Here is a 24,122-nt window from a genome sequence, read left to right on the forward strand (position 1 = left end):
GGCAGCACCGCTGTGAAAGCCGTGGATGCTCGCTGGTGCTGTTTGAGTTGCAGGACGTTGGGACTCCCCCAGGGGAGGCGGTGGGGCTTGTTTTCTCCCTCTGGCAGGTCTCTCTGTTCGTCCGCCGCAGGGAGGAGAGGGCAGAGGGAGGGACAGACGAGCGATGGCTGCCGGAGGAGCAGGATGCGGGGATACGGTAGAGGAATATCGGGCCGAGGTGGAGCGCCTGACCCGGGAGCTGGCGGAGGCCAACCGCGAGAAGATCCGGGCGGCGGAGTGCGGACTGGCGGTTCTGGAGGAGAACCAGAGCCTGAAGCAGCAGTACGCCGACCTGGAGGCCGAGCAGGAGGCGCTAAGGCTGGAGCTGGAGCAGCTGCAGGAGGTGGGGTCAGCAGGGGTATGACTCCTTACTCGAAAGCCATGCACTGGTCTGATTAGCGTGAGGCGTTTCTGACAGCACCTTCTCACCTGCACCCGCTGGAGGATGTTATGAGCTCACAGGGTGGTTCATTAAAAAGCCTGTCTGTGCACACTTCACCTGTAGTCACACCTGCTGGACATGCCAGCTCTTTAGCCAATATGGCTTCAGTTAGCTTGTCAAAGATTAAAGACGGTACTTTAATACAGGCTGGTTGCTTTATGCTCTTTATTTAATCTGTTTTTAAATCAAGTCATTATATTTCACACACTACAAACTTTCTGACCAAAATACTAAATTCCCCTCATACACCCACCATTTCTTTATATCATGCTTCCAAGTTTTCCGAGTCTGGTTTTCTTGTCATTTTTAACTGGTTTCAGTAGTTCTTAGCTTTCTCATGGGCTTTTTTGGACAATGGCAGCTTTTTCCACTCATCTTCAGTCCAGTCCTTGTAACTGACGATTTTCAGAGGAATGGTTTTTGTTTTTAAATCCATTTAACACTGACCTATGAATCATTCGAGCATAAAAAGGCACCCCGTGACTACACTTAACAGGCAACTTGGCAAAGAACCAGTTTAAATTGTATCTTTAGGAACTTGTGTTGCAGGCTGCTGGAAACAAAACACATTATTATTACATGGGCTGGTACTTTTATGGTGCTGTTGTTGAGCACTCACAGGACTTCCTGCTCCAAGTCTCATTTACCCAATCCCATACATACGCATTCAGTGCTTTAATCTATGCCTAAGTATTTTTTAACATTCACTCACACTCAAATTCCAACAGATGCATCAGGAGCAGCTCAGGATTCAGTACACTGCCCAAGGCTACTTGTGGGCACAAGTAGGACTAGAGGAGTCAGGAGTCAATCCACTGACCCACTCCACCGCCTGAGCCACACCTGCCCATTTCTTTAATTGCATCTATGGAAAATATCTTAAAGAAATTGGAAAAACTCCATCAAAAACAATAATTTTTCAGTATCGCAACGATCCCAAATGCACTGCCACTGCACTAAAAGTATACATGGATAGAAAAGCGCACAGTAGAATACAATCAGTCATGGACAGGCTGCCCCAGAACCCGGACATCAACATTACCTAAAATCTTTAGCATAACTGAGGGCAGCGCAGAAAGCCACTAAATACAATACAACAACGCTGGCACCTCATAAACCTGTTTGCGTTTGTATCCACGTAATGAACATGAGATTAATATTCGCTTTCCTTCAATCTTAGGGTAAATCAGAGAGGTCTACATATTAAAGTGTCCTTGGGCAGGATACCAACTCCCCAAATTACCAGTCGGTCACTGTCTGAGTGTCAAAGATGAAGCATTTATGGCAAAGAATAAAGGGCTATATGAATGTGTGAATGTGGCTTTTTGTAGAAAAGCACTTGGAGTGGTCAGTAAGACTAGAAGAGCTTTATATAAATCTCAGTCCACATACCAGATATAGTAGCAGTGTCCAGGCTGGGTGAAGTTTCCCCTTTTAGAGTTAAATAACGGTGCAGGCTACACTTCTGGTTGTCCCCTTCTTTTTAAGTTTCAGCTTTGCAACCATACTCCCCACGGACTTTGGTTTCCTTCATGCTAGTTGGCAGGTGTGCAGTGGTTAGCACTGTTGCCTCCTGGCAAGAACAACCCCAATTTGACCCTACCATCTTTGCGGAGTGTGGTGTGGTGGAATTTCCATGTGTTTGTCCAAAGACATGTAATTAATGGGGTTAGGTTAACTGGTGATTAGGTGTTCACTCCTAATCGACTGGTTTCTTTCTTTCTGTGCTAACCCTACATCAAGCTGGTGGCCTGTACAGGGTGTACGCCGCCTCTCGTGTGATGGTAGCTGGGATAGGCGCCCTGTGACCCTGATAAGGATAAGCAGAAGAGAATGGATGGGCACTGGCCATTTATCGACATGAAACAGCACATTCTGCAAGGCTTAGCTGGGTCATACCATAGAAATGTTGGTAGAGTTTTAAAGAACCATTGGGGAATTTCACCATGTGTAGTTTGTTTGTCTTTCAAGACTTTAAAGTACTCAGCTTTACTACTCAATATATTTTATAGAATTATGTAATTCTGCATGGGGTTTTTATCCACACTGGAGCTTAATGGTGATAATGATTCACCTCCATTGAGTCTCAGAGATAAATTTGGGATCGTGTAATTTTTCTGACTTACATATATTGGAGAGCTACTGTATGCTAACATTAATCCACCAGTTTGTGAGAATGTGTATATGTGTCCATGTGACTCCATTAATTTAGAGAATATTTTGTTTTCCAAATGGAATTTCTTAAATTCAAGTGACCAGGCTACATCTCCACTGCCTCTGTTTCTCTTCTGTCTTCTTTTTAAAAATACATTCAGGACAGAGATGACCTACAGGAGCAGGACTGAATCCATGATTCATTTTTGTGTTTTTTACAGTTTGTCTTGATGCATGCTCAATCATCTAGCATGCATCAAGAAATTTTAACCCACTTTGGCAAGGACTGCCTAAATGTGTACGTCAGTATGAGCAAACAGCACGTAAGATGGCTGATTACAGGAACCACATGAGATTCAGCCTCAGATGCAGACAGAACAGAATCAACTTTTTGTGATATTGTACAGTTGTTTTCATTGCTATGAACAGCAACAACTAAGACTAAGTTAGCATGTACTAATAGCAGCACAAGTTACCGTTGTGTTTGTTGTCTTTAATTCTCATGTAATTTTAACTTTTTGGTGCTAATTTTGTTTCCTATGAACATGATTGAATGAATCCACTCCTAAGTGTTAATTCAGTCAATCCCTCACACATTTTAAAGTTTGTGTTAAGTGGCCCAGAACACAGGAAATCATCCTGGACCAGGGCATCACTGAGCTTCTGGATAGTCTGAGGTGCAACCTGGCAGTGTCAGATGCAGTGAAATATGACGTCCCTTAGGTGTTCTAGCAGATTTGGGTCAGGCAAGCATGGGGGCCAGTCAATGTCATAAGGCTCTGTCTCCCATTTCACTGTTAAATGTTCAAGGAACCACAAGGAAGCCAGCAGTCTTAGAGCGGGGTGATACGGTACTATGAGATCTGTGAGGAGATTTGAGATTTAACAGGGAGTCAGTGAAAAGAAGCCAATTTGGGGGAAACATGCTCTCTCTTTCTAGTCCATATCAATATTTTGGATCAACTGAAGGTTTCTCAACAAGTTTTTAGGGCAGCCCATTAATAATGAATTACAGTAGTCCAGCCTAGGGAGACTGGGTGTCATCTGCACAGGAGTGAAAATGTATGCCATGACGTCTGATGATACTGCCTAAGGGAAGCATGTATAATATAAACAGAACTGGTCCTAGCACTGAACCCTGTGGAACTCCATAATTAACCTTAGTGTGGGAAGTGTGAAGTGTATCCATTTACATGAACAAATTGGAGTCTATTAGATAGATATGATACAAACCACTGCCGTGCAGTACCTGTAATACCTACAGCGTGCTCTAATTGCTCTAAGTACAGTACAGTATTGAACGCTGCACTGAGGTCTAGCAGGACAAACACAGAGATGAGTCCACTGTCAGAGGCCATAAGAAGATCATTTGTAACCTTCACTAACACTGTTTCTGTGCTGTGATGGGCTCTGAATATTTTTCAAATAAATAATTTAAACCACAAACGATTTCTCTGTAGATTATCAGTTATCTGTTTTACAACTTTCAAGAATTTTTAGCTGGGTAAAATGAAAGACACACAAACATACTCAAAGACACACTATGCTGCTTGTTAATGGTGTTTTAGCTGCTTTGGTCTGTGATCTGCTAACACTTCAGTCAGAGATGTGAGGACTGCTTATTTTTCACACATGGTTTCAGAGAGCAGAGGTTACCCTCAGGTTTTTTTCATCACTATTAGTCATATTTCTGCTCCTGTGAAAACTTTCTTTCTTTGTAGAAAAACTCAGTAATATGATAAATACGATTTTTCCTTGGTCAGCCGTGCTCTCTATTCCTGCTCCAGCTCAGCTAGCTATTTTAGAAAGATCTTGACCTGTTCCTTTACCTGAGCTGGTCAAATTAGTTGAGCCAGTGAAGGCATTCTTCTTCTCGCAACATTTTAAGTGCACCTTTGTTCAAGAGTGTCTTTCAGTCTATCAGTCCCTTTTTCCTTACTATATTCAGCACTTCACTAGTTCCTGTTAAATTCCCTGCTCATTTTAAGAATGTGGTCACCCCAAACTCTTAACCCTTCTCTCTTTATACCAGTTATAGACCAATCTCAAAATTACTGCTTATTACTAAGATGTTAGAAAAGGCTGTCGCTAAGCAGCTTGGACAAATACAGTATTCTGGATCATTTTACTAAAACAGCTCTTGTTATTATGCGGTGATGCAGGAGAACTGATTCCGGTTCTGGTTGTATTTATCTGAACTATCCTTTTCTGTGCTGTTTCTAAGTTCAGGTCCTCTGCTGTGAAATGATGTTTCTGTCAAAAGTTGTGCATGAGGAAAAAAAACATGATCCCAGCAAATAAATTCATTACATAATCACAGGTATTTGTTGTGATTCTGCTAATTGGTTCCACTTGCACTTGTGCTACAATCAGCTGACTTCAGTTTGTGTGTCAGAGAATGAAAACAGTGGTGCAGTCTACAGCGTAGATATGGACGTTACTTTTATTTTTATTTCACAAAAGGATGCAAGTGCGATTGTAGAGTGCAACAACTATGTTATGCTGCTAACACAACTTTGGCTCATTGCAAGCATCTGCACAGACAGCATGCTAATAAAAAAAGAGAGAGAAGAAAAAAAGGATTATAAAAAGTTAAATCCGAAAGCACTGCTAAAAAAGGAACAGAGCAGTGCCAAGTCACTCTTCAGCCTGAGTTTGTTGAGTCTGGTCTATGTGAGTCCTGTAAGCTACCTTCTTGCTGGGTTAGCAGTGCTCGAAAACCTTTGCACCCATTGTATCCTGTACTCATTGTAGTCACACCTCTTCTCCCTAGACATCAAACTGTAGAACTCAGTTATTTAGGACAAAACTCTCCACCTCCTTGTAAGTAAAGCTTACAAGTAGAGCTCTGCTTTTCCATGTGAATTTGAAGTTGGCAAGAGTTTGATTTCTCTGTGTTTTCTTTACTGGGCTGAATCGTCAACGTCCGTCTCTGCATTTCTTTTTCAAGTCCTCATAGAAGGAAAGGGTGAATTCCTCCCATGACAACCCTTTCTGTTTCTTAGCGGCAGCCAAGACAAAACTCTTCCCCACTTAGCCCAAGACCACCAGACAGTATCTTCCTAACACACACACCTACCTCTTTGCCTTCTTTAAGTCTATTATTTTGTCTGTTTCTATTTTCTTGGTCATCCACTCGGCTCCACAATATTTCACGAGGCCTGGCTGACACTTTGTTTTCCCTCACTAGGCTAGCTATGCTGTCCTTCACGTTAGAGATCAGACTTCCTGCTTCCACGACTCTTTGTTTGAAGCGAGCTCGCAGTGTTTTTGAGTTACGTGGTGTCAGATTACTGTACTAATTTATCACTAGTATTACTTTGATACTAAAAACTCTTGAAAACCTTGACATGTTTTGAAGCACCCCCATCCAGTCTTGTTATGTGCAGTTACAGTGTTTCCTGCCGATTGAGCAACATTTTATTGGCAGGTTTAAATATCTGTATTTTTCCCAAACTTATAATTGGGCCCTTTTTTTTTTAACCCTAAGAGATATGTAAGATTGTACAACAGATTAATGGAACAGCAGTGCAGAGGCTCCAGAACTTGTGTCCTGAACCTGTGCCTCCATTTTAAAGATTTCTTCAGCACTAAAATGATCTAGTGACAGTTCTTAATATTTCCAATGCCACACGAAACAATAACTGTTGGAGGTTTAGGATTCAGCTGTGGGCGCAGAGAGCCACCCATGAGAGCACGTGCAAAGCAAGCACGCCCATGTTGGGATGACTTCTTTGTGTGCATGGCTGCTGAGTTCCTATCCATCTACCTGGACCCGTGAAATTAAATTAGTTGCCTGAATTGTATTTTTTGTCACACTTGACTTTTGATAGAAATGTAATTCCATACTCTTCCTATCCTTTTCCTACGGTGTGCCATAAGGTTCCATTTTGGGGTTTTTACTGTTTCTGTTAAATCTGCTCCCTATGCAGGACATTTTAATCATTTGGATGTCATCACTGTCATTTTTTTTAATACTCACATAATACAAACAGGATATCTGTAAGAATATGCACGATGTACAATACTTGCAAAAGTCTTCTTATTTATTCTTCAGCACAGCCTGAACACTGTCAGGCAGCTTTCTGTGATTTCTGTAAATAACCCTTCAGGAATAGGTGTCCAGGGTTCATTCAGATCTCTTTGATGTTTTAACAATGTTGAGTTCTGGGTTCTGGGCATTTCATGACTGATGGTGTTCTACTGTGTCCCTTTTCTTCTATGAATGTTTTTATTGCACTGGCAGTGTGTTGATAAGGTGCTGGTTAACAATTTTGCACAGTAATGTTAAGGTTTTAGGCAAAAACATACTCTGATGCTAAGAGGTCAGAATCAAACACCACAGGTCTTCTAATAGTCAGCCTGAGTCAATGGGATATATGACAAGTGAAGCAGAGGGGAAAAATGCAGTGAGTCCATCAGTGTAGCCGACGAGGCTAAAAACAGAAGGGGGCCGAGTGCAGTTATCCTCGGTGATGTCATGCAGCCAATGGCACCCCTCCCTTTATAGTCATCAGACACTGCCATCCTTATTCACCTAATGATGCTGGATGGATCCTTTCCCTCTGCAGGTGCTTTGGAAGAAAAGCCTTTATGCTAGCAAAAATCAATTACTAGAAAGTAATTCTCAACCAGGAGGAGCTTTGCTTGAAAATTCCTGAGATATGGTTCATTTCAATGATAGATCGAGATGCTGCGGTGACTTGTTTTTGGCCTCTATTTCTGATCTCTGTCAGTTGTGAAAGGGATAACCAAAACTCAGTTGCTCTTAAAAACACACTGGAGGTCTAAAAGATGCATGCCTGGACTGGGTTTCAAAGCACACGCACAAAAATGGAGAGGATGTGATGAATTATTCATTAAGTATGGGCCTATGATGAGTCCAACGCGGTGGGCTGGTTGTGTGACAGCTTACTGTAACACATAATGATGTTATCTTGTTAAGCAACCTCTAGAGCAGGGGTCCCCAATCCCAGTCCACGAGGGCCTGTGTCCCTGCAGGTTTTAGATGTGTCCTTGATCCATCACAGCTGATTTAAATGGATAAATTACCTTCTCAACATGTCTTGAAGTTCTTCAGAGGCCTGGTAATGAACTAATCATGTGATTCAGGTGTGTTGACCCAGGGTGAGATCTAAAACCTGCAGGGACCCCAGCTCTCGTGGACTGGGATTGGGGACCCCTGCTCTAGAGGTTAAAAATGACTTCTTTTTGCATTCTGAAGTCAAAGTAATTATGATGGAGGCAAAGAAAGTGAGGTAGAGTCATGTGAAGAAGAAAGTATGCCCTTGGTCACTTTAAGGTTTTATATATCAGGACTTAATAAAAAAATCTATCACTAAGCTCTCTATAACAGCAGAAGATTTGGCAGTTTGCTCTGCTGTGGAGGAACCGGGATTCTGCCCTGAGGACGGACCCAGACAAACACCAGCAATCAGAGGAATAACACCAGACGCTCAATCAGATCTAACAGTTTTATGTATTTTTTTAACCCCTAATAAGTAGAATCATCATTTTAAAACAGCTTTTTGTATTTACTCAGGGTATCTGTGACACTATAGCTTTGAAGAACACAGTAACCAAAAGCATCTCTATAGGCAGCGTGTTCAGATCTTTGAAGAATAATTTCTCCAACAAACTGTTCTTCTTTCTCATTGTGGTCTTCATATTGCTTTTCCAACATGTTGAATATCCCCACTAACAGTTGCTACGCCATAATTCCACTGTGACGTTCTACAGTGACAGCGTTATGGGAAAATTTTCAAACCGGCTCTATTAATATGCTGACATATCTGAAGACATGGGGGACACACAGAGAGAACTGAAATGAAATATAGGTTTTTTTCAGGTTCCATTTTCAGCAATTGTTTGGGTTCAGGTCATGGGGGCAGCAGTCTGAGCAGCATTTGGAAAAATAACGCTTTACTCATAAATATATATATTAATTAGTGTGTAATTGTGTCTGCCAACAAATTGAAGCATTCTTATACACTTATCATTAATTAATTAAGAATACATAGGAACGGTCACCTGTGTTTGGAAGCTGCCATGTTAGCCCACCACCCTGAATACAGAGATGAACATCGCTGTTTCACCTGTGTTTTATGTTCCCTTTTGACAACCTCCTGTAAAGCACCCTTGCCCTTGTGCCAGAAAATCATGTTTCTCTTCAGCACTGTAGCTAGGCTGACAAAAGGTCAGCTCTGTGGATCCAAGCATTCTTTTAAACTGATATAGTAATGACTGACTGACATGAACTTCTTCACAGATACATTTTTAACCATTACAAAAAAGGTACTCATAACATCATGTACAGCTACTTTCAATACCGTTCATATTTAGACTCTTTTTTTCTCCAATTGAACTTTCTGAGTAAATTTTAGTAATTACTTTCTTTAACCATCACGTGACTTTTAGACCCCATTCCCACAAGACTGCTCATCAAAGTCCTACGTTAAATTAATGATTCAATCTTAAATATCATCAATCTAGAGCTATAGCTATCACTTATTTTAGTAATAGAGAATTCCACTGATTAATCAAGTAATCAGATAAGAAATACTTTTGCCTTATTAATGAGTAATAATAAATATTCAAAAGAGAAAAAATCAGGTATTTCAAATTGAATTTCTCATTAGTTTCCATTTTAGAAATTGCAATGTTTTAACAATTGCAATGCATACAACATCTGCCAAATGTATCTAATATAATACTTACGTGCCTTTTTTAAAGAAAACATTTTCATAAATGCAAAAAATAAATAAATAAATAAATGATCAAGTACAGTTGTATCAAATAAAATAAAGTATAGTAGTTGCAACCTAAACTAACACTTTCTGACATTAATAGGAGGCAAAAGAGTTCTGACAGTGTTGTATCTGCTGAATGGCATCTTGGAGGCCTGTGGTACGTAGCCACTTAACAGAGATGGATTGATCTAGGGCTGCAAAGATTTGAGTAATTTGAATACCTTGATTATAAAAAAATCAACAAAAAACAAACAACCTTTATTTGTCACATACACAATTATACAGAGTACAACATGTAGTGAAACTTGTGTCCGAGCTGCGGACAGGCTGCAGACGTAGCCGCGCCATTCCAGGGCTTTGTTTTTAGAATGAGGGGTCTAGCCAGGACCCTTACTGGATACTGGGTGGGAATCGAACTTGTGACTCCCGCTCCGAAGGTGTGTTGTCTTACCACTACACTATCCAGCTGCCAGAAAAATCACTTTTGCAACAAATTGGAATGTGAAGGAAAGTGAACTTCATAGCTGCTCCATCCACTGCCGTTTGTTTCATACAGTAAAGGTACAGAAGTAAGGCTACATCAAAATATACAGAGGAACTGTTAACCTGCTAACCACTTGCTGAAGGCTCACGGCAGTAGTTAAACCATTGCCAGACCTCAGTTCAGCATCAGATACTGTTGACCATAATATTTTATTAAAGCGATTAGAGCATGCCGTAGGTATTACAGGTACTGTGCAGTAAAACAGATAACTGATAATCTACAGAGAAATGGTTTGTAGTTTAAATTATTTATTTGAAAAGTATTCAGAGCCCATCACAGCACAGAAACAGTGTTAGTGAAGGTTACAAATGATCTTCTTATGGCCTCTGACAGTGGACTCATCTCTGTGCTTGTCCTGCTAGACCTCAGTGCAGCGTTCGATACTATCGACCATAATATCCTATTAGAACGATTAGAGCACGCTGTAGGTATTACAGGTACTGTACTGCAGTGGGTTGTATCATATCTATCTAATAGACTCCAATTTGTTCATGTAAATGGAGAGTCCTCTTCACACACTAAGGTTAATTATGGAGTTCCACAGGGTTCAGTGCTAGGACCAGTTCTGTTTACATTATACAAGTTTCCTTTAGAAGACATAGCATATATTGATGATACCTAACTGTATCTGCCCATGAAGCCAGATATCAAACACCAATTAGTCAAACTGAAGTAGTGTCCTAGAGACAAAAAAGAGCTGTGTGACCTTTTATTACCTGCTTCTAAATTTAGATAAAACAGAGGTTCTTGTACTCGGCCCTAAAAATCTTAGAAATATGGCCACTAATCAGATACTTACTCTAGATGGTAAATAATAAATAGATAGGTAAATGGACCGGTTCTCATGTAGCACTTTCCTGTTCTATCTGGCATGCATTACCTTGGTCTCTACTAATTACGTTAAAAGTACATGAAACAATATAAAAATAAAGGATAAAATAACTCTTGGAGTTAATCACTCATGTATCATTCATATAAGGTGAAAGGGACTTTCATTTTTGTACCTTTCTCTCCAGGTAAAGTCAAGAGAAATAATCCTTTCCCCTCCTGTCCTGTTCCAGGCATTCGGGCAGGCATACTCCACCCAGCGTAAGGTCGCAGAGGATGGGGAGAACAATGAGGAGACACTGTTGCAGGAGTCTGCCACCAAGGAGGCCTACTTTAGGGGCCGTCTCCTGGAGCTCCAGTTGGAACTGAATCACAGTCGAGTGGCTGCCTCCAGCGCACAGGCTGACAGTGAGCACCTGAGCAGCGTGCTGCAGGACCTCAGGGAGGTACGGTACAATCATAAGGCTCTCATATTTAATAGAGACACTTACTCTGGAAGTGTAGACTTATGGATAACTTGATTGAGTGTTTTTAAAGTGTCATCAAAATCATGATCATGGTATGTTTAATAAGACTCGAAATTCGATCACAGACTCATCAGGAAATGGACTACCGACTTCATGGACCAAGGGGCTGGAAGGACTGTTTTCTCAGAGACTTCAGTACAACCAGACTTTAAAAAGAGTACAGCTTTAAAACCCTTTACATACAGTCATGACCAAAAGTTTTGAGAATGAATCAAACATTGGTTTTCAGAAAGTTTCCTGCTTCAGTTTTTATGATGGCAATTTGCATATACTCCAGAATGTTATGAAGAGCGATCAGACGAACTGCAAAGTCTTTCTTTGCCATGAAAATGAACTTGATCCCCAAAAAAGCCTCCACTGCATTTCATTGCTGCCATAAAAGGATCTGCTGAGATCATTTCAATAATCTTCTCGTTAACACAGGTGAAAATGTTGATGAGCACAAGGCTGAAGATCATTATGTCATGCTGACTGAATTAGAAAAGCAGACTGGAATCGTTAAAATGAGGGTGATGCTTGAAATCATTGTTCTTCCTGTTAACCATGGTTACCTGCAAGGAAACATGTTATTGTGCTGCATAAAAAGGGCTTCACAGGCAAGGATGTTGTTGCTACTAAGATTGCAGGTAAATCAACCATTTATCGGATCTTTAAGAACTTCAAGGAAAGAGGTTCAGTTGTTGTGAAGAAGGCTTCAGGACGCTCAAGAAAGTCCAGCAAGGGCCAGGACTGTCTCCTAAAGATGATTCAGCTGTGGGATCGGGGTGCAACCAGTGCAGAGCTTGCTCAGGAATGGCAGCAGGCAGGTGTGAGTGCAACTGCATGCACAGGGAGGCGAACATTTTTGGAAGATGCCCTGGTTTCAAGAAGGGCAGCAAAGAAGCCACTCTCCCCAAAAAATCCATCAGGGACAAACTGATATTCTGCAAAAGGTACAGCGAGTGGACTGCTGTGGACTGGGGTGAAGACATTTTCTCTGATTAAGCACTTTTCCAATTGTTTGGGGCATCTGGAAGAAGAAAAGGTGAGCGCTACCATCAGTCCTGTCTCGTGCCAACAGTAAAGCATCCTGAGACCATTCATGTGGGGTGCTGCTTCTCATCCAAGGGAGTGGGCTCACTTAGTATTTTGCCAAAGAACCCAGCCATGAATAAAGAATGGGACCAAAACATCCTCCAACAGCAACTTCTTCCAACCATCCAACAGTTTTGTGAAGAACAACGCCTTTTCCAGCATGACGGAGCACCGTGCCATAAGACCAAAGTGATAACTTAAGTGGCTTGGGAACAAAGCTCTGAAATCTTGGGTCCAGGGCCAGGAAACTCCCCAGACCTTAATCCAATTGAGAACTTGCAGTCAATCCTCAAGAGGCAGGTGGATAAACAAAAACCCACTAATTGTGACAAACTCCAAGTGTTGATTATGAAAAAATGGGTTGCCATCAGTCAGGATTTCGCCCAGAAGCTGATTGACAGCATGCCAGGGCCTATTGCAGAGGTCTTGAAAAAGAAGGGCCAACATTGCAAATACTCAAAACTTTTGACCACGACTGTATATGAGCTTCATTCTTCATTTTTTTTAATGTCAGTTTTTCATGGTTTTATGTGGAGATATACTGTAATCCATCCTTCACCTTCCCTCTTTTAATAATTTCATCCTGCAAACTCTAAATACAGGTTACATTACCTTCCTATCTGTGTCATAAGCAGCATGCAGCTCCAGCTCTCTTTTTGTGCTGTCTTAGCAGAGCAATGAGATGTTGGAGCTACAGCGGACCCGAATGCGAGAGGAGATCAGAGAGTACAAATTCAGAGAGTCACGGCTTCTCCAGGACTACACCGAGCTGGAGGAGGAGAACATCTCTCTGCAGAAACTGGTGTCAGCCCTTAAACAGAGTCAGGTACAGACAGTGCTCAAGTAACGTCATGAAACTGTTTCAAAGTGTATGTATGATGCTGAAGGTCATTACACTTTAGCGCTGTCTTTGACGTATTAGCTACAGTTACCAGACAGTTATGTCTATTCCCTGCTGGCTCAGCTGTCAATCAAAGGTGTACTTATCTACTAAGAGGTCCAAAGGTTAAAGAAGCACAATTCATCTAACACAAAGAAAAGATTACCCTTCTATGTCCCTAGCTGCTGCTGACAGTCATCTGTCTTTCTTTATACTTCTTTTCTGAGTGAACTCTGAGAATCCATCCATTTGTCATTGTTCTTACCCACTTAACCAGCAACAATTGCAGGGGAGTCAGGAGCCTGTCCCAGCTATATACCAGGTATGCCCATGCAGATGATAATGTGTGGTTGAGTTGGTACAAAACTTCCGGGGCCTTTCTGTGTCTGTAGATTTTCTCCTTGTCATCTAGTATCTTCTCACAATCCAAAGATATGGATATAAAAGAAATGAAGCACACAAAGTGATTTAGAATAAAGGTGAAGGTGAGATTTCTTTATTATCTCCGATCCATTTCACTTTCCTGTGGAACTTCCAGTTTGACAAGTAAAGCATTAAGATTAAGATTAAGATTAGTCAGACGCTGAGCATGTGCAGCATTTCAATATTAATCCACTGTCAGACCAATGTTTGTGGATTCACTGCATTGTATTATGGAGAATCTTCAATCAGTCAGTCACCACGGTTGGTTTTTCTACCTGCTCAGTGTTAAATGCCTTGGAGTGGTTCTCCTCATATTTACATCACCGATGTTTTTCTGTGGCGGTCTCTAAATTCAGGTCATCCTCTACCTCCCTTACTTACGGTGTCCCTCAAGGTTAGGTTTTGGGGCCTTCATTGTTTTTAATATATCTTCTTCCCCTCCAACATATATTGAGCCCCTTCGAGGACATTTCCTATCACTGTTATGCTGATGATATTCAGTTGTGCATTTCTTTTAAGCCCCAAGTCTTATCTAAGCTCCAGCTTCTGAATGACTGTTTAGATTCGATTAAACGCTGGATGGCTGTTAACTTCCTCCAGCTTAATGAGAGACTGAACTGAACAGAAAACTGAAGTCCTTGTATGCGCCCCTGACAGATTTTTACCTCAGATAGTGAAAGCCCTTGGTCCTCTTTCGGTGTATGTTAAATCCTCTGTCAGGAATTTAGGTGTACTTTTTGACTCGACTGTCACATTGGATGGTCATGTTAAATCTCTGGTTCGGTCTTGTTTTTATCATTTAAGAAATGTTGCTAAATGGTTAAGCCCTATTGTATCTGAACTGGAGATTGCTATACATGCATTTATTTCTTGACGCTTGGACTATTGTAACTCACTGTTTATGTGTTTAAGCATAGGTTTCCTGGAACATCTGCAGGTTGTGCAAAACACTGCAGCTAGGCTTTTGACCAAATCCTCTAAGTATTCACATGTGACACCGTTACTATCTCATAATTCAGAGCCCATATTAATATCCTGGTTTTGACTTTTAGAGCTTTGCACTAAGAACTGTGGATTCAGTAGTTGCTTTTAAAAAACAACTCAAAACTCACCTTTTTAGAATTGCTTTTGGTTAATTTTTGCCTGTTTATTTTGTCTGTTTTATGTTTTATGACTTGTTATATTGTGTTATATTAATAAAATTTTACTTGTATGTATATCCCAGCTGTGATCTTCTTTTGATTGGTGTGATTACATTTATCTAAACATTTAATAAAACCGTAGTAACATAAATTTACAATTGTTTCCATTTAAAGAGGTGTCATATTTTAAAGCGATGTTCAGTATACGTACCTTCCATTGGATGAGGAACATCTGTAGGCTTTTGACATAAAACGGAATATAATATTTGGGGCTTTTTAGTCTTTATTATAAGAGGACAGTTGAATGGACAGGAAAGCAAGAACACAGCAAAAGGCCTTGGGTTGGACAAATATGTTACTCTAATCTTGTTAAAGTTTTATCTGGTTTTTTTTGTTTGTTTGTTTTTAATTGAAATACTGATGAGTAATTTTGTGGGGATCATGTCATGGAGTGGGTTGGAGGAATTATTATTATCCAACATTGTCTTTATTTTGGACAACATTTGCCTCTCCGACACCACCTTAAGAGAGTCCAGCTCCCCACAACGTTGCTGGCCTTGCGCATCAGTTTATTGAGTCTGTTAGCAGCAGCAACCCTCAATCTACTGTGTCATGTGACCACAATAACAAAACCTGCGTAGCCTGGTGAGTGATACCAGCAGCAGGAGGAATGTGTTTTTTACAAAGGTGGACCTACTCGTCTTCCTTCTTTGGAAGGATGACACTCTGGGCATCAACATGTCTATCTAAGCTTAAGTATGTAAAGCTTAAGTATTTAGGTTTCCAATTGCACAAAATATATGCATAAAGTTTAGAATAAATATATCTTGTGTTTACAAACATTTCAAAGCAATTGTGATTTTAATATAGGTTAATCACCTAAACAATGTAGCAGTGTCTCAAAATAAAGGTTCGTACGTTTGAAAGTGAATGTCCACTCTTGTTCAGGTGGAGTATGAAGGCCTGAAACATGAGATCAAAGTTCTGGAGGAGGAGACAGAGCTGCTGAACAGCCAGTTACAGGATGCACTGCGTCTGAAGGACATCTCAGACGCCCAGCTGGAGGAGGCGCTGGAGTCTCTGAAGAGTGAGCGCGAGCAGAAGAACCACCTGCGAAGAGAGCTTGTGCACCACCTCAGCATGTGTGATGTGGCCTACACTGGAAGTGCAAATCTAATATTCTCCTCAGCACCGCCCAGTGGAACTGCTACCCCAACTACTCTGCTCTCCCCAAACACAGAGGAGCCAACAAGGTGGATATCACACCTACAAACACAGGCCCACAGACATGTCTCCTTGACCCAGTGCATTCAGACTGTAATCTGCAGAAATGGGAGAGTAAGGGGGGGGCAGCAGTTACTAATTGGTCACTGGCCACAGCTGCTTGTGTTCAAAGGTCGTTGCTTACATGAAGTTGCTTTAAAACTTTTCTTCTTACTGTTATTGACACTATAGCTTGTGACAAGACACTTTCTGCTCTAATCTGCCAGATGTAACGGTCACCTTCAGAGTGGCTCAGGACCAGTGACGGCTGTGGGCTCAGCGCTCAGGGCTAACGGAGAGTGCAGAAGGCAGTGTCTGAAAACTGAGGGGGCCGCCACATCAGACCTCCTTACTGAGATGAACCTGACAGAGATTCAGAAGCTCAAGCAGCAGCTGATAGCGGTGAGTTCTAATGATATCATCCTGACATGTAGACTAAGGAAGACAGTCAGCTTAATAATTATAATAGTTTATGTCAAAGTAAATTAATCTTTAGTTGGTTTGAGTTCTACAACCACACCCAGTCTGCTTCATATTACCAGCAGTGAGTCAGACTGCTTTGTCACCAGTGCTGTTCACAGCATTTATGGACAGGCTTTTTAGGAGCAGTCAAGGCGTGGACTGTTTGGTGGTCTCAGGATCTCGTCTCTGCTATTTGGAGATGATGGTTCTGTTGGGTTCATCTGCCCCCGGCTTACACTGGAGTGCTTTGCAGCTGAGTATGAAGCAGGTGTGAAGAAAAAATCAGCACCTCCCAGTTTGGGCCCGTGGTTCAAGACTGTGAAAGCACAAAAATGCGCGAGTTTAAGGATGTTCGTGAGTGAAGGGAGAGTGAAGCAGGAGATAGAAAAAATTATATCATAGATATAAGTAGAAATTTGCTTCCTCTGAAGTAGGGTCAAGCTTAGAGAAGAGTTGCTCCTTCCCCTCATAGAGAGAACAAGGATGCCTCCTGAGCATCTCGTGGGTGAGGTGTTCTAGGCTAGAAAAATGGCAGACCCAGAGCATGCTGGAGAGATTTACTGACCCTGGGTCGATTACACCCAGCACAAAAAGTGTTTATTTAATATGACTAAAAACTGTGAGGATGATAAATAAGCTTTTAAGGAATAATGTAGCATGTACTTTGAATAAAAGTACAAAAAAACAACAATAAAAAAATCTGCTTTTCTTTGGATGACAGAACTAATAATGCTTTAAGAAGAAATATATCTGGCTATTATTCCTGTTTTGCTGTTATGACTAGAGATGCACTGATGTCTTCACTCACTTACATGCAAACAGCGCAGCATGTGGCTGTGCACAAAATGTGCATGAAACACACCGGTTCATAATGGTCTTTTGGGATAACTGTTCCTGGCTGAAAACTGGAAATCAGTGCATCTCTAAGTGTGATTCTCAAAGTAAATTATTCTTGTGGTCCCCAGGAAGCCCAGTTAGTAAGAATTTTTTGTAAAATATATCAGTGAGATAAGGGCTAGGCTAACAGCTAATGTCCACCTACACTTTAGCCACCAACAGCTAGTGGCTTCCAGGTTGCAGCTTGCTGCTTCTGGGTTTGTTTCCACAGTTGCTGATGGTCTTTAGTCTGAATTATTGCTGGACAATCCCATTCTGGTGCCAGGCAAGGAAAGATTTCTAGGTGTCGCTTAGATAATGATAGTGTCATTTTTGAACGGCTGTTTCAAACATGGACAGAACTATACACTCGGGTGACCATATTTTCATTTCCAAAAAAGAGGACACTTGGCTCAGTCATGAAGAACTTTCTTAAAGAAACATGTTTAACATATTTAAACGATGCCTTCTCTGTGCAGTTAATGAATTGTGAAATAAAATATTTCATATAGGATTTTACAAGTCAACAAGTGCAAAAAAAATAACTTAAAAGCTTCTGGAATTAAATAATGGTACAGAAATAATGCCTCATCTGCATAAGAAAAACTACCAGTACTGGGTCGGTACGAGGGAAATTTCTTCTGCAGTTCGTCTGAAAAGATGCACTTGCGTTTTGGGATCTTTTAAACATCATTAGGTGCGTTGCTGTGCACTGTCAGTCCCATCTGTGAGCACAGAACAACTTACAAGCGCTCACAAAGCAGCAATTAGGGGATGATGTCACACACGGGTCCTCTGTCGGAATATAGGAAAACCCGGACATTTTTATCAATCTCGAAAATCCCCCCGGACGCCACGGACAGAACATTAAAAGTGGACATGTCCGGGGAAAAGAGGACGGTTGGTCACCCTACTATACACGGTCTTGGCAGCAAGCACAGGCTCAGGTCAATTGCTTCCTTAGCTGGTTCTAATTCACATCTTCACATCAGTAGCAGCGTAATCTTTGGTTTTCCCCTTTTAATATGTTTAGATATTAAAATGATTTTTTCCAGCAGATAGTCAGATTGTGATATCTGTGCTACTGTCACTGAATTGGTTTCCATTTAAATGTTGTCTTTTTATTTTCATTTAAACAGCCTCCCAGCTTATTCAGAAATGGGGTTGTGGTTGCACCTCTTCTTATCTTTTTACTTTCTTAGAACAATTATGTTGACATCACTGTAACCTCAGAAACTGCAGTTTTATTAAGTCGCGCGGTATACGGCTTTCCTTTATCGTGCAGTTGTCTTCTTCAGGTTGAACGTGAGAAAGCAGCACTGATGACGAGCCTGCAGGAGTCCCAGACTCAGCTGCAGCACACCCAGGGGGCCCTGACCGAGCAGCACGAGAAGACCCTCCGCCTGAGCCAGAAAGTCTCGGCTCTCCGCTGTCTTCATCGAAGGGTCAGCCAGGAGGCTTGTAGCAGTCCCACCTCTCAACTCAACTGTGAAAGTCTGCTGGTGCTGGATAGAGACGATGAGGCTGAGGAGGAAGGAGAAACTGCAGAGGAGAAGAGTAAAAGTCTGGTATTTTCATACCAAACACCCAGTCTGGAGATCTTGCAGTGCAAGTACCGTGTGGCTGTGACAGAGGTGGTGGAGCTCAAGGCAGAGTTAAAAGTGCTCCATGAGAAGCTTGCTCAGTGTGTGGAGGGAGCAGTGGAGGAGAAGCCAAGGCAAAGCAGTCAGCTCCAGAAGCTGGAGAGACAGGTTGCCTCTCTGGAAAAGAACTGCCGGGAGGGACGGGATAAGGTAACAAAGCCATACTGCCAGAGAGTCTGTTTCCTCTCCTCTCCTGTGAGTCTGTGAGAGTGAATTTTTTACATTCTCTTTCTTTACACTGTGACCTTGATGTGAAGGTAAGATTAGTTTTGCCAGTTTCATTAATTTGTGTGTTGAGTGAATGAAAATTAGTGGATTGTGTTTGGAGGCCCTCTGTAGAGAGAACTGGCCTCCCTGTCTATCAGACTTGGGGTTGGTGGCTGCAGGAGGACAGGTGGATGTGAAAGTATCACTTATTGCTTTCCAATGAATGTGGCTGCTGTTGTCTTTCTCTGAGAGGAGTGTTCAGTTCAAACAGTGTTCAGCTGTCTCTTCAGAGATTTATATAGGTTTTTACAGTGGTTATACCAGCTTAGGCAGGATGGTGATGTCAGCTACAAACACTCATTCTGCCACAGAGTGCTGGTGACACCAGCTCCTGCAGTCATGCAACAAACAGCGGGCTGCAAACCTGAAAACTGATTTGGCAAAGTTGCAAGAAGAGTGCATGAGAATAAGGAAGTCGGCTGACAGATAGGTGGAGGAAAATGAAGGTAGTGGACAGATGGGGAGTGAAAGCTGAAGCTGAACTCCAGTGTGTTTGAATGAAAGCGAAGAGATGATTCTCTATTCCAGTTCTCAGATACTGAGTAACAGGGTGACACATTCATTATCTCTGTTCTGAAGAGAACAGCATTTGGTTACGAACAGTTAAGTAAACAACAAAGATTTCATGGAAAGGATGAGGACACTGAGTAAAGTAAGAGGGGGAAAGCACTTGTACAATAATGTGGGTGAAGCACAGATATCAGCGGTAAAGAGTAGGCTCAGTGGTAATGGTAGGAGCAGACTGGAATATACCAACTATCCTTCAGCTGATAGCAATGAGAAAGGTTTGTTTAACTCAGGGGTAGGAAACTCCAGGCCTCGAGGCCTGCAGGTTTTAGATATCACCCTGGGTCAACACACCTGAATCAAATGATTAGTTTATTAGCAGGCCTCTGGAGAACTTCAAGACATCTTGGGGAGGTAATTTAGCCATTTGAATCAGCTGTGTTGGATCAAGGACACATCTAAAACCTGCAGGACACCGGCCCTCAAGGCCTGGAGTTGACTACCCCTAATTTAACTAATGTCTTAATAGGACAGGCAAAGCTGAGCATTTGGCTCACCAGAGGGAATAAGATGAAGGAAACGGGGTCTGTCAAGTCAGAAATTGTGTTTTGGTTGCTATATATCATGAAGTGATATCTGATATTGAGGAACCGGTTTCTATCTGGTGATTGATGTGTGTATTTGATTGATTGATAATACTGTATTCATCCCGAGGGAAACAGTTTTAAAGGCTGCCGGACGATCCAGCACCATCATGAGCATCCCTTCTGACCATACATAGAATACACAAACATAACATTGGGAAGACCGGTTAGAGAGGTGCGAAAAAGAAACAGTGGAAATACACAATACACGAGGAAAGAGGAGGAGAAAAAACTCCTCCCAGACTGAGCTCCTAGGGGACAGCAGTTTGAGAACAGAAAAAAACACCTCAGCACTGAAAGCACATAAATCTTTACATTTTACAACATAAAAGCACATGACCTCTAACTGGGGGGGGGTTAACCCATTTAGACAGCAGTCCGGTCCTGCTGCCAGTCTTCCGGTGCTGCACAGATCCGCCTGCCTACTTCGGGTGGGAGTAAGCGGGGGAGGGGGTGAGTGCTTGTCTGTGTCAATGTACATGAGAGATTTGCATGTATGTGTGTGTATCCTGTGTTCAACTTGAGAGAGAGTGTCCTTTCACCCGGTTAAGCAAAAGTCAACAGTCCTCCAGCTGGCGCAGGTGACCTTGAAGGGTAGGAGCACATAGTCAAAACACAGTCCTGTTATCAGGGAGAATTGTCTGGTCAGTCTAGGCCTTGGGTAGCTGCATGAAGGAGATGATTGTTTTGGGTTCGAACGAACAACTGCATTCCAATTTCGCAGTTGGTCTAAATGTCCATCACTGGTCATCAGGTCTCTCAATTCCCGTCGCAGAGCCGTGAGCTTCTCCAAGATCTTATCAATATTGCATTCAGTAAACACAGTCTGAGTACTCTCAGCTTGCCCATCGTCAATCGTGTCGGCCAGCCTTGTGGGGTTTTGAACAGCTCTAACTTCTTTCTTAGTTTTTTGATAAGCCAGGTCCGAGCCAGCGCCAATCAGCCAGAACTCTGTTATCATTCTTCTGAATAGGTAGACCTCGTTCAATGCCCTCCATTGAGAGTGTCGCCAGGCACACGATGCAACCGAACATCGCGTATCCGGCAGCAAACATCTCTGTAGGACAATCGGGCTCCCCCGAGCCCAGTCTTCTCCTCGAGAATAGGGTGTCAATTTCGTTAAGGGACCAGCTGATCAAATCCATAATTCTTTAGGTTTTAGAGAACAAGACTGGGAGACTATCTGTGGGTTAGAGTTAGACGAGACTTGACAAGGACATAGAAGCCAAGCAGGGAAAGATAAGGGAGGGAGAGGGAAAAAAAGATGAATCCACCTCTACCAAGAGCCAAGAGAGAGAAAGAATTTTGTGCAAAGTCACTGTGAAACAGCTAGTGTTGAACTTCTGAGACATCAATCAATATTCTGCTTCTTGGGGGGTTTTTGTGTTTTTTGGGGGGACTACAATTTCAGTTGTGCATATGTTAATTTTTTCTCCTTTCCTTCTCCTCTCTTTTCAGATTTGTAGCCTGGAGTTTGAATTGCAGGCTGTTCAGTCAGCAGCCAATGAGAGCCAAGGGGCATTGAACGCAGCTCAGGATGAGCTGGTAACCCTGAGTGAGGAGCTTGCCCAGCTCTACCACCATGTCTGCCTGTGCAACGATGAGACGCCCAACCGTGTCATGCTGGATTACTACAGGTCTGACTGTTTTACTGCTCTTAGAGTATCCATGGAAATTCAAATAATAAATAAAATTACTCACATTATTGGTGGGCTTGTCTGTTCTATAAAAACCTCTTTAAAAAAATGATATCATCTCAAGAGGCCTGGGGAGCTTAAGGGTATATTTGCTGTTTGTAGGAAAGTGCTCTTCTGGACAAAGCTCTCGGATACACTCGCCCAGTTTGCAGGTGACTGAACTGAATGCTCGGTTACCATGGGGACCACTGTTGCCTTCACCTTCCACATCTTCTGTCTTTATCCTGTCTTCCCTCTCTCTCCAACCTGACACAGTGAATGGCCGCCCCTCCCTAAGCCTGGTTCTGCTGGAGGTTTCATCCTGTTTAAAAGGAGTTTTTCCTTCCCACTGTCGCCAAAGTGCTTGCTGATAGGGGGTCATATGATTGTTGGGTTTTTCTCTGTATGTATTATTGTAGGGTCTACCTTACAATATAAAGCACCTTGAGGCAACTGTTGTTGTGATTTGGCGCTTTATAAATAAAACTGAATTGAATCTTCTTGAGCTCCTCTCTCAGCCCTTGGAATTTCTCGAGCTTTAGGTGTTTCTTTTTCCTGATGTTACTGTTTGGGGTGAAACCCTCCATGCATAAGGAGCTTCCTTGTCTTGGTGTCGGTGACTACTATCTCCTCCTTTGGCCAGCTGACTATCCCAGCAGGGTATCTGGGCACCGGCATGGCACAGGTGTTGATTGTCTGCATCTTGTTCTTCCCATTCAGCTGACTCTTTAGGACTTGCCTGACCCTCTGCAGGTATTTGGTGGTTGCAGCTTTCCTAGCAGCCTCTTTGTGGTTGCCTGTGGGATTCCCAGGTACTGTCCACAATGTCTTCATTATTGCCTTCTGTTAGCACAGTCCCCTGAGTTATGACTGCTTTCCTTCTTTTCCTTCACCATCCAACTTCTCCAGTACAAATGACATTCCGATGTCATTGCTGTAAAGCCTAGTGATATTGATCAGTGAGTCTACATCTTGTTCACCCCTGGCATACAATTTGATGTCATTGATTTAGAGGAGATGGCTGCAATGATTCATCGAGTATTTCGAATAATTCAGCTATAAAAAGTTCTCGACGCATTCTTTGTGTTCTTTTTTTCTTTCTTTGCTTTGATGCTTTGTTTAATGCATGGCTCCGTAGTGTGCCAGTGTCAACATGGAAATGCGAATGGGAGATTAAAAGTGATATAATATAAAATATTGTGTTAAACTGCAATAATATTTAAAAATATAACAATAAAAGGTTTTTAACAAACCTATAAAAATATACATGGGCCAGTAAAACTTGGTGTTATCAGTGTTTTTTCAGGGCAGGCACTGACCCAAAGGTTGTTAGGTTGGCCACCAAATTATCATTAATATTAAATAACATCTACACATATATCATAATTTCTTATTTTCTGCATCACAAAAACTTTGCATCAAAGCACGTGCCAAACTTCAGCTGATATGCTCACTTCTCTTCATTGCAGCCGTCACATTTATATATTTTTGCATTCAAGAAAATGTTTTATTTAAAAAAACACCATTTTAATATGGCATTTTTCCTTTTTTTTTTTTAAAAAAGATAAGCAAAAATACATTGCAATGTCTGAAATGGAAACCAATAAGTTCATTTTGAAAGTCCTGTTTTAAAAAATTTTTTTTTTTTATTAATACTCAATAAGAGAAAAGTATTTCTTATCTGTTTAATTGATGGAATAATTGATAAATTAATTGATTATGAAAATAATCAATAGCTGCAGCCCTACTGTGAATTGTTCCGTTCTGTAGTCTTCAATGCATTTAATGCGGGCCCTTTTATTTACCTCATGAGCTAACGGTAGCCATAGTTACCATTGTTTACAACCTCCCCAATGCTAACGTTCAGCACTCAATCACTTCCAACTGATTATCAGTAAACAGCAGAGCGCGCACCTGGAGCTGGCTCGTTCAGCCTTTCTTGACACCTTTCTGCAGCTCCGGTAGTTGGCGTTCCTCCGTGC

At 41.8% G+C, this 24,122-nt stretch overlaps 1 protein-coding gene across 2 annotated transcripts in view; it reads left to right on the forward strand.

Moving 5' to 3' along the window:
• Positions 1 to 127: 127 nt before the first annotated feature.
• Positions 128 to 24,122, forward strand: part of LOC100711213 (protein bicaudal D homolog 1) — a 29,245-nt gene continuing 5,250 nt past the window's right edge. Inside the window, exons 1-7 of one of the 2 annotated variants that reach the window (XM_013273690.3) lie at positions 128 to 382; positions 10,990 to 11,202; positions 13,028 to 13,183; positions 15,751 to 16,055; positions 16,293 to 16,467; positions 18,702 to 19,196; positions 21,923 to 22,101. In XM_013273690.3, coding sequence (XP_013129144.2) covers positions 164 to 382; positions 10,990 to 11,202; positions 13,028 to 13,183; positions 15,751 to 16,055; positions 16,293 to 16,467; positions 18,702 to 19,196; positions 21,923 to 22,101 — 1,742 coding nt within the window. In that variant the 5' untranslated portion in view covers positions 128 to 163. The remainder of the gene's footprint in view (positions 383 to 10,989; positions 11,203 to 13,027; positions 13,184 to 15,750; positions 16,056 to 16,292; positions 16,468 to 18,701; positions 19,197 to 21,922; positions 22,102 to 24,122) is intronic. The other variant, XM_005454042.3, reaches the window with a different exon arrangement.

The sequence above is a fragment of the Oreochromis niloticus genome, linkage group LG15 (assembly GCF_001858045.2).
Source record: "Oreochromis niloticus isolate F11D_XX linkage group LG15, O_niloticus_UMD_NMBU, whole genome shotgun sequence".
Classification (NCBI taxonomy): Eukaryota; Metazoa; Chordata; class Actinopteri; order Cichliformes; family Cichlidae; genus Oreochromis; species Oreochromis niloticus.